General features: G+C 52.2%; 1 protein-coding gene across 1 annotated transcript in view; it reads right to left on the bottom strand.

The window, feature by feature from the left end:
- Positions 1-1,217: 1,217 nt before the first annotated feature.
- pi4k2b (phosphatidylinositol 4-kinase type 2 beta) overlaps positions 1,218-10,546 on the bottom strand; it is a 32,324-nt gene continuing 22,995 nt past the window's right edge. Inside the window, exons 10-11 of the mRNA XM_031820135.1 lie at positions 10,139-10,198; positions 1,218-1,772 (exon numbers count right to left, since the gene is read on the bottom strand). Coding sequence (XP_031675995.1) covers positions 1,599-1,772; positions 10,139-10,198 — 234 coding nt within the window. The 3' untranslated portion in view covers positions 1,218-1,598. The remainder of the gene's footprint in view (positions 1,773-10,138; positions 10,199-10,546) is intronic.

Here is a 10,546-nt window from a genome sequence, read left to right as displayed (position 1 = left end):
TGAAATGTCTCGTAATTTAAATATAAAACTGTCAACTGTCAAATTCAAGCAACATACATTGTATTTTATCCCGTTTTTAACAGGATTTAATTCCTTCAACAAAAAACTAAACTTTTTCTTCATGCTTATATTACAATGATTTTGGCAGTAGAACCGAAGACACGGTCGTGTATCCCAAATAGCACTATATTACCCTAAGTGTACTAGCCCCCCTTATGGGGCCTCTGGTCAGACGTAGTGCAGGACTGGATAGGGAATAGGGTTCCATTCAGGACGTCCTGGGTTCTCCTCTGAGCTCAACACACTCGGGATACTTCCCAAATTGAACACTATTCCCTTCCTAGGTGCACTAATCTCATTGACCGGGACCTAATGTAGTGCACTATAAAGGGAATAGGGAGCCATTTGGGATGTTTCCCCAGATGTGTGACGTCCAACTCCAAACTCTCTGGAGGAAAGATGCTCTGAGAGTCTCTTCATTTCCCTCTCTCACTCTCTCCCTCTGTCACCCTCACCCGCTCCCTCTCTCACCCTCTTCTTCTCTCTCCCTCCCGCACCCTCTCTCTCTCTCCCTCACCCAGGAGGAAAGATGCTCTGAGAGTCTCTTCATTTCCCTCTCTCACCCTCTCCCTCTCTCACCCTCACTCACCCCCTCTCCCACCCTCACTCACCCCCTCTCCCACCCTCACTCACCCTCTCCCTCTCTCTCCCTCACCCGCTCCCTCTCTCACCCTCTTCCTCTGTCACCCTCTTCCTCTGTCACCCTCACCCGCTCCCTCTCTCACCCTCACTCACCCCCTCTCCCTCTGTCACCCTCACCCGCTCCCTCTCTCACCCTCACTCACCCCCCTCTCCCTCTGTCACCCTCACCCGCTCCCTCTCTCACCCTCACTCACCCCCTCTCCCTCCCTCTCTCACCCTCACTCACCCCCTCTCCCTCTCTCACCCTCACTCACCCCCTCTCCCTCTCACTCACCCCTCTCCCTCTCTCACCCTCTCCCAGGAGGAAAGATGCTCTGAGAGTCTCTTCATTTCCCTCTCTCACCCTCTCCCTCTGTCACCCTCACCCGCTCCCTCTGTCACCCTCTCTCTCTCCCTCTGTCACCCTCTCCCTCTGTCACCCTCTCCCTCTCCCTCTGTCACCCTCTCCCTCTGTCACCCTCTCCCTCTCCCACCCTCTCCCTCTGTCACCCTCTCTCTCTCCCTCTGTCACCCTCTCTCTCTCCCTCTGTCACCCCTCTCTCTCTCCCTCTGTCACCCTCTCCCTCTCCCTCTGTCACCCTCTCTCTCTCTCTACCAGGAGGAAAGATGCTCTGAGAGTCTCTTCATTTCCCTCTCTCACCCTCTCCCTCTCTCACCCTCTCTCTCTCACACTCTCTACCAGGAGGGTAGGTCATTGTGTTGCAGTGGAGGCTCCCTCTCTTCCCTCCCTCCTCATCTCTCCACCCACCCCTGCAGCAGCTCCTCCAGCCATCCCTCCCTCTACCAGGAAGAGAAGAACGGTCTCTTGCAGTGAAAGGTCTGGGTGAAAGCTGTTCCTAATGTTACCACCCTCCCTTGTCCTCTCTCTCTCTCTCCCTCTCCAGCCATCTCTCCCTCTACCAGGAAGAGAAGAACGGTCTCTTGCAGTGGAAGGTCTGGGTGAAAGCTGTTCCTAATGTCACCACCCTCCCCTGTCCTCCAGTCCGCCGTCTCTCCACCACGACTCTGGGCATCTGGACCAACTGAATGGGAGTTTTATTGTCCTTCAACGCCTGGCTCAGGTTTAAGATCTAGAGAGGAGAGGAGAGGAGAGGAGAGGAGAGGAGAGGAGAGGAGAGGAGAGAGAGGAGAGGAGAGACAAGAGGAGAGGAGAGGAGAGACAAGAGGAGAGGAGAGGAGAGAGACAAGAGGAGAGGAGAGAGACAAGAGGAGAGGAGAGGAGAGAGACAAGAGGAGAGGAGAGGAGAGAGACAGGAGGAGAGGAGAGAGACAGGAGGAGAGGAGAGGAGAGAGACAGGAGGAGAGAGACACAGGAGGAGAGGAGAGAGACACAGGAGGAGAGGAGAGAGAGGAGAGGAGAGAGACAGGAGGAGAGGAGAGGAGAGGAGAGAGACAGGAGGAGAGAGACACAGGAGGAGAGGAGAGAGACACAGGAGGAGAGGAGAGAGAGAGGGGAGAGACAGGAGAGGAGAGGGAGGAGAGAGAGAGACAGGAGGAGAGGAGAGAGAGAGGGGAGAGACAGGAGGAGAGGAGAGAGAGAGGGGAGAGACAGGAGAGGAGAGGGAGGAGAGAGAGAGAGACAGGAGGAGAGGAGAGGAGAGAGACAGGAGGAGAGGAGAGAGACAGGAGGAGAGGAGAGAGGAGAGACACGAGGAGAGGAAGAGAGAGAGGGGAGAGACAGGAGAGGAGAGGGAGGAGAGAGAGACAGGAGAGGAGAGAGAGAGGGGAGAGACAGGAGGAGAGGAGAGAGAGAGGGGAGAGACAGGAGGAGAGGAGAGAGAGAGGGGAGAGACAGGAGAGGAGAGAGAGAGGGGAGAGACAGGAGAGGAGAGGGAGGAGAGAGAGACAGGAGGAGAGGAGAGAGAGGAGAGAGAGACAGGAGGAGAGGAGAGAGAGAGGGGAGAGACAGGAGGAGAGGAGAGAGAGAGGGGAGAGACAGGAGAGGAGAGAGAGAGGGGAGAGACAGGAGAGGAGAGGGAGGAGAGAGAGAGAGACAGGAGGAGAGAGAGAGGGGAGAGACAGGAGAGGAGAGGGAGGAGAGAGAGAGAGACAGGAGGAGAGGAGAGAGAGACAGGAGGAGAGGAGAGAGAGAGAGAGAGACAGGAGGAGAGGAGAGAGAGAGAGACAGGAGGAGAGGAGAGAGAGAGACAGGGGAGAGACAGGAGAGGAGAGGGAGGAGAGAGAGAGAGACAGGAGGAGAGGAGAGAGAGAGAGACAGGAGGAGAGGAGAGAGAGAGGGAGAGACAGGAGAGGAGAGAGAGAGGGGAGAGACAGGAGAGGAGAGGGAGGAGAGAGAGACAGGAGAGAGAGAGGAGAGAGACAGGAGGAGAGGAGAGAGACAGGGGAGAGACAGGAGAGGAGAGGGAGGAGAGAGAGACAGGAGGAGAACAGAAATTAACAGAAAGAGATGAAAAAAGGAAACAATGAAAGACATTCAGGTAGACTCCTCGACGAAAAGACATTGGGCACCGGAGCTCAATTTGGAGTCTCAAGAAAGGTCCTCCACTATATATACACTGCAGTATGTTCCCCTTCATACACTAGGAGAACACTACCTGCCCCAATGCAAACTGCCAACTGTAAAATTTGGTGGAGGAGGAATAATGGTTCTGGGGCTGTTTTTCATAGCTTTGCTTTGAAACTGTGTGGCAACAGTTTGGGGAAGGTCCTTTCCTGTTTCAGCATGACAATGCCCCCCCGTGCACAAAGCAAGGTCCATACAGAAATGGTTTGTTGAGGTCGGAGTGGAAGAACTTGACTGGCCTGCAACAGAGTCCTGACCTCAACCGCATTGAACACCTTTGGGATGAATTGGAATGCCGATTGCGAGCTAGGCCTAATCGCCCAACATCAGTACCCGACCTCTCTAATGCTCTTGTGGCTGAATGGAAGCAAGTCCCCGCAGCAATGTTCCAACATCTAGTGGAAAGCCTTCCCAGAAGAGTGGAGGCTGTTATAGCAGCAATGTTCCTACATCTAGTGGAAAGCCTTCCCAGAAGAGTGGAGGCTGTTATAGCAGCAATGTTCCTACATCTAGTGGAAAGCCTTCCCAGAAGAGTGGAGGCTGTTATAGCAGCAATGTTCCTACATCTAGTGGAAAGCCTTCCCAGAAGAGTGGAGGCTGTTGTCACAGCAACGAGGGGACCAACTCCATATTAATGCCTTCCCAGAAGAGTGGAGGCTGTTGTCACAGCAACGAGGGGACCAACTCCATATTAATGCCTTCCCAGAAGAGTGGAGGCTGTTGTCACAGCAACGGGGGGACCAACTCCATATTAATGCCTTCCCAGAAGAGTGGAGGCTGTGTGTCACAGCAACGAGGGGACCAACTCCATATTAATGCCTTCCCAGAAGAGTGGAGGCTGTTGTCACAGCCAACGAGGGGACCAACTCCATATTAATGCCTTCCCAGAAGAGTGGAGGCTGTTGTCACAGCAACGGGGGGACCAACTCCATATTAATGTGATTTTGGAATGAGGTGTTTGATGAGCAGTTATTATTCTGGTATTACACAGTGTCTCGATCAGCACCCTATTCCCTATATAGTGCACTACTTTAGACCAGGGCCCTATAGAACCCTATTCCCTATGTAGTGCACTACTTTAGACCAGGGCCCTATAGAACCCTATTCCCTATAGTGGCCTACTTTAGACCAGGGCCCTATAGAACCCTATTCCCTATATAGTACACTACTTTAGACCAGAGTAGTACACTATATAGGGAATAGGGCTCTGGTCTATAGTAGTACCACTATATAGGGAATAGGGCTCTTGTCTAAAGTAGTGCACTATATAGGTAATAGGGCTCTGGTCTAAAGTAGTGCACTAGATAGGGAATAGGGCTCTGGTTAAAAATAGTGCACTAGATAGGGAGTAAGGTTCAATTTGTGACGCAGACATAGATGAGCCTCGAGTCTAGAATATTGTGAGGCCAAACACACAAAACAAGGTGATGTTCCCAGCTGCTCATCCCAGGTTGGTGATGTTGGATCGGCCACCAGGTGGCGCTACGATGCGTTGGCCAGAGCTGCTCATCCCAGGTTGGTGATGTTGGATCGGCCACCAGGTGGCGCTACGATGCGTTGGCCAGAGCTGCTCATCTCCACTACTTTACTTTATTCACACTGTCAACGGTAAACAGGAAGAGAACTCACCTGTCCTCTCATGACTGACATCTGCCTTTCAAACATGGTCCTTGTCAAAACCTTTATCTGCCTGAAACACAAAACACAGAGACAGAGAGAGAGAGAGAGAGAACCCGGGGGACGCAGATAGAGAGAGAGAGAGAGACAGAGAGNTGTGAATGGGGATCTCTGCGAAACGCGGAGACATTTCTGACTGAGCCGACGTCGCGTTTACTGTGAATGGGGATCTCTGCGAAACGCTGGGACATTTGTCTACAACCTGCGATCAGATTGAATCCCAGCCTCAATCTTGGAGAAGATTCTAATTGTCGTCGTCTTTAACAGGAAGTCCCCCCCCCCCCCCCCCCACAGTTGAGTTTAAACCACTACCATCCATAATAGCCAAGAGCATGACCACAATAACACATATACATGTTAATCAGCTAATACATTCATTGCTATGAAAAATGACCATCGTGTGCATCCCCCCCTGGAAAAAAGGAGTCACTCGAAGTAGTGCTATTTGGACGGCAACCTCGTCGCAGTTTTCCTCTCATTGAATGTCTCGTAATTTAAAATATAAAACTGTCAACTGTCAATTCAAGCAAGAATACATTGTATTTTATCCCGTTTTAAACAGGATTTAATTCCTTCAACAAAAACTAAACTTTTTCTTCATGCTTATATTAATGATTTGGCAGTAGAACCGAAGACACGGTTTGTATCCCAAATAGCACTATATTACCCTAAGTGTACTAGCCCCCTTATGGGGCTCTGGTCAGACGTAGTGCAGGACTGGATAGGGAATTAGGGTTCATTCAGGACGTCCTGGGTTTTCCTCCTGAGCTCAACACACTCGGGATACTTCCAATTGAAACTATTCCCTTCCTAGGTGCATAATCTCATTGACCGGACTAATGTAGTGCACTATAAAGGGAATAGGGAGCCATTTGGGATGTTCCCAGGATGTGTGACGTCAACTCACTCTCTGAGGAGAAAGATGCTCTGAGAGTCTCTTCATTTCTCTCTCACTCTCTCCTCTGTCACCTCACCCGCTCCCTCTCTCACCCTCTTCTTCTCTCTCCTTCCGCACCCTCTCTCTCTCCCTCACCCAGGAGGAGAAGATGCTCTGAGAGTCTCTTCATTTCCTCTCTTCACCTCTCTCCTCTCCCACCTCACTCACCCCTCTCCCACCCTCACTCACCCCTCTCACTCACTCACCTCTCCCTCTCTCTCCCTCACCCGTCCCTCTCTCACATCTCTCTCTGTCACCTCTTCCTCTGTCCTCACCCGCTCCCTCTCTCACCTCACTCACCCCTCTCCCTCTGTCACCTCACCCGCTCCCTCTCTCAACACCCTCATCCCCCTCTCTCTGTCACCTCTCACCGCGCTCCCCTCTACCTCACTCACCCCCTCTCCCTCTCTCTCACCCTCACTCACCCTCTCCTCTCTCACCCTCACTCACCCCCTCTCCCTCTCACTCACCCTCTCCCTCTTTCTACCCTCTCCCAGGAGGAAAGATGCTCTGAGAGTCTCTTCATTTTCCTCTCTCACCCTCTCCCTCTGTCACCCTCACCGCTCCCTCTGTCACCCTCTCTCTCCTCTGTCACCTCTCTCTGTCACCCTCTCCCTCTCCCTCTGTCACCCTCTCCCTCTGTCACCCTCTCTCCCAACCTCTCCTCTGTCACTCTCTCTCTCCCTCTGTCACCCTCTCTCTCCCTCTGTCACCCTCTCTCTCTCCCTCTGTCACCCTCTCCTCTCCCTCTGTCACCCTCTCTCTCTCTCTACCAGGAGGAAAGATGCTCTGAGAGTCTTTTCATTTCCCTCTCTCACCCTCTCCCTCTCTCACCCTCTCTCTCTCACACTCTCTACCAGGAGGGTAGGTCATTGTGTTGCAGTGGAGGCTCCTCTCTTCCCTCCCTCCTCATCTCTCCACCCACCCTGCAGCAGCTCCTCCAGCCATCCCTCACCAGGAAGAGAAGAACGGTCTCTTGCAGTGAAAGTCTGGGTGAAAGCTGTTCCTAATGTTACCACCTCCTTGTCCTTCTCTCTCTCTCCCTCTCCAGCCATCTCTCCTCTACCAGGAAGAGAAGAACGGTCTCTTGCAGTGGAAGGTCTGGGTGAAAGCTGTTCCTAATGTCACCACCCTCCTGTCCTCCAGTCCGCCGTCTCTCCACCACGACTCTGGGCATCTGGACCAACTGAATGGGAGTTTTATTGTCCTTCAACGCCTGGCTCAGGTTTAAGATCTAGAGAGGAGAGGAGGGAGAGGAGAGGAGAGGAGAGGAGAGAGAGGAGAGGAGAGGAGAGACAAGGGAGAGGAGAGGAGAAGAGAGAGAAGGAGAGGGAGAGAGACAAGAGGAGAGGAGAGAGACAAGAGGAGAGGAGAGGAGAGAGACAAGAGGAGAGGAGAGGAGAGAGACAGGAGGAGAGGAGAGAGACAGGAGGAGAGGAGGAGAGAGAACAGGAGGAGAAGAGACACAGGAGGAGAGGAGAGAGACACAGGAGAGAGGAGAGAGAGGAGAGGAGAGAGACAGGAGGAGAGGAGAGGAGAGGAGAGAGACAGGAGGAGAGAGATACAGGAGGAGAGGAGAGAGACACAGGAGGAGAGGAGAGAGAGAGGGGAGAGACAGGAGAGGAGGGGAGGAGAGAGAGAGACAGGAGGAGAGGAGAGAGGAGGGGAGAGACAGGAGGAGAGGAGAGGAGAGGGGAGAGACAGGAGAGGAGAGGGAGGAGAGAGAGAGAGACAGGAGGAGAGGAGAGGAGAGAGACAGAGGAGAGGAGAGAGACAGGAGGAGAGGAGAGAGGAGAACACGAGGAGAGGAGAGAGAGAGGGGAGAGACGAGAGAGGAGAGGGGAGAGAGAGACAGGAGAGGAGAGAGAGAGGGGAGAGACAGGAGGAGAGGAGAGAGAGAGGGGAGAGACAGGAGAGGAGGAGAGAGAGAGGGAGAGACAGGAGAGGAGAGAGAGAGGGGAGAGACAGGGAGAGGAGAGGGAGGACAGAGGAGACAGGAGAGAGGAGAGAGAGGAGGAGGAGACAGGAGGAGAGGAGAGAGAGAGGGGAGAGACAGGGGAGAGAGAGAGAGAGGGGAGAGACAGGAGAGGAGAGAGAGAGGGAGAGACAGGAAGGAGAGGGGAGGAGAGAGGAAGAGAGACGAGGAGGAGAGAGGAGGGGAGAGACAGGAGAGAGGAGAGGGAGGAGAGAGAGAGAGACAGGAGGAGAGGAGAGAGAGACAGGAGGAGAGGAGAGAGAGAGAGAGAGACAGGGAGGGAGAGGAGAGAGAGAGACAGGAGGAGAGGAGAGAGAGAGACAGGGGAGAGACAGGAGGAGAGGGAGGAGAGAGAGAGGACAGGAGGAGAGGAGAGAGAGAGAGACAGGAGGAGAGGAGAGAGAGAGGGAGAGACCGGAGGAGAGGAGAGAGAGAGGGGAGAGACAGGAGAGGAGAGGGAGAAGGAGACAGGATCGAGAGAGAGGAGAGAGACAGGAGGAGAGGAGAGAGACAGGGGGAGAGACAGGAGAGGAGAGGAGGAGAGAGAGACAGGAGGAGGAGAACAGAAATTAACAGAAAGAGATGAAAAAGGAACAATGAAAGACATTCAGGTAGACTCCTCGACGAAAAGACATTGGGCACCGGAGCTCAATTTGGAGTCTCAAAGAAAGGTCCTCCACTATATATACACTGCAGTATGTTCCCCTTCATACACTAGGAGAACACTACCTGCCCCAATGCAAACTGCCAACTGTAAAATTTGGTGGAGGAGGAATAATGTTCTGGGGCTGTTTTTCATAGCTTTGCTTTGAAACTGTGTGGCAACAGTTTGGGGAAGGTCCTTTCCTGTTTCAGCATGACAATGCCCCCCGTGCACAAAGCAAGGTCCATACAGAAATGGTTGTTGAGGTCGGAGTGGAAGAACTTGACTGGCCTGCACAGAGTCCTGACCTCAACCGCATTGAACACCTTTGGGATGAATTGGAATGCCGATTGCGAGCTAGGCCTAATCGCCCAACATCAGTACCCGACCTCTCTAATGCTCTTGTGGCTGAATGGAAGCAAGTCCCCGCAGCAATGTTCCAACATCTAGTGGAAAGCCTTCCCAGAAGAGTGGAGGCTGTTATAGCAGCAATGTTCCTACATCTAGTGGAAAGCCTTCCCAGAAGAGTGGAGGCTGTTATAGCAGCAATGTTCCTACATCTAGTGGAAAGCCTTCCCAGAAGAGTGGAGGCTGTTATAGCAGCAATGTCCTACATCTAGTGGAAAGCCTTCCCAGAAGAGTGGAGGCTGTTGTCACAGCAACGAGGGGACCAACTCCATATTAATGCCTTCCCAGAAGAGTGGAGGCTGTTGTCAACAGCAACGAGGGGACCAACTCCATATTAATGCCTTCCCAGAAGAGTGGAGGCTGTTGTCACAGCAACGGGGGGACCAACTCCATATTAATGCCTTCCCAGAAGAGTGGAGGCTGTTGTCACAGCAACGAGGGGGACCAACTCCATATTAATGCCTTCCCAGAAGAGTGGAGGCTGTTGTCACAGCAACGAGGGGACCAACTCCATATTAATGCCTTCCCAGAAGAGTGGAGGCTGTTGTCACAGCAACGGGGGGACCAACTCCATATTAATGTGATTTTGGAATGAGGTGTTTGATGAGCAGTTATTATTCTGGTATTACACAGTGTCTCGATCAGCACCCTATTCCCTATATAGTGCACTACTTTAGACCAGGGCCCTATAGAACCCTATTCCCTATGTAGTGCACTACTTTAGACCAGGGCCCTATAGAACCCTATTCCCTATATAGTGCCTACTTTAGACCAGGGCCCTATAGAACCCTATTCCCTATATAGTACACTACTTTAGACCAGAGTAGTACACTATATAGGGAATAGGGCTCTGGTCTATAGTAGTACCACTATATAGGGAATAGGGCTCTTGTCTAAAGTAGTGCACTATATAGGTAATAGGGCTCTGGTCTAAAGTAGTGCACTAGATAGGGAATAGGGCTCTGGTTAAAAATAGTGCACTAGATAGGGAGTAAGGTTCAATTTGTGACGCAGACATAGATGAGCCTCGAGTCTAGAATATTGTGAGGCCAAACACACAAAACAAGGTGATGTTCCCAGCTGCTCATCCCAGGTTGGTGATGTTGGATCGGCCACCAGGTGGCGCTACGATGCGTTGGCCAGAGCTGCTCATCCCAGGTTGGTGATGTTGGATCGGCCACCAGGTGGCGCTACGATGCGTTGGCCAGAGCTGCTCATCTCCACTACTTTACTTTATTCACACTGTCAACGGTAAACAGGAAGAGAACTCACCTGTCCTCTCATGACTGACATCTGCCTTTCAAACATGGTCTTGTCAAAACCTTTATCTGCCTGAAACACAAACACAGAGACAGAGAGAGAGAGAGAGAAACCGGGGGACGCAGATAGAGAGAGAGAGAGAGACAGAGAGAGAGAGACAGAGAGACAGAGAGAGAAACAGAGAGAGAGAGACAGAGAGAAAGAGACAGAGAAAGAGAGAAAGAGAGAGAGAGAGAGAGAGATAGAGAGAAAGAGAAAGAGAGAGAGAGAAAGAGAAAGAGAGAAAGAGAGAGAGAGAGAGACAGAGAGAGAGAGAAACCGAGGGACGCAGATAGAGAGAGACAGAGAGAGAAACAGAGAGAGAGACAGGGAGAAAGAGACAGAGAGAAAGAGACAGAGAGAAAGAGAGAAAGAGAAAGA

The sequence above is a fragment of the Oncorhynchus kisutch genome, unplaced genomic scaffold, assembly GCF_002021735.2.
Source record: "Oncorhynchus kisutch isolate 150728-3 unplaced genomic scaffold, Okis_V2 scaffold3069, whole genome shotgun sequence".
Taxonomy (NCBI): Eukaryota; Metazoa; Chordata; class Actinopteri; order Salmoniformes; family Salmonidae; genus Oncorhynchus; species Oncorhynchus kisutch.
The sequence above is the reverse complement of the archived record's forward strand: the minus strand, read 5'-3'. Positions and strand labels throughout refer to the sequence as shown.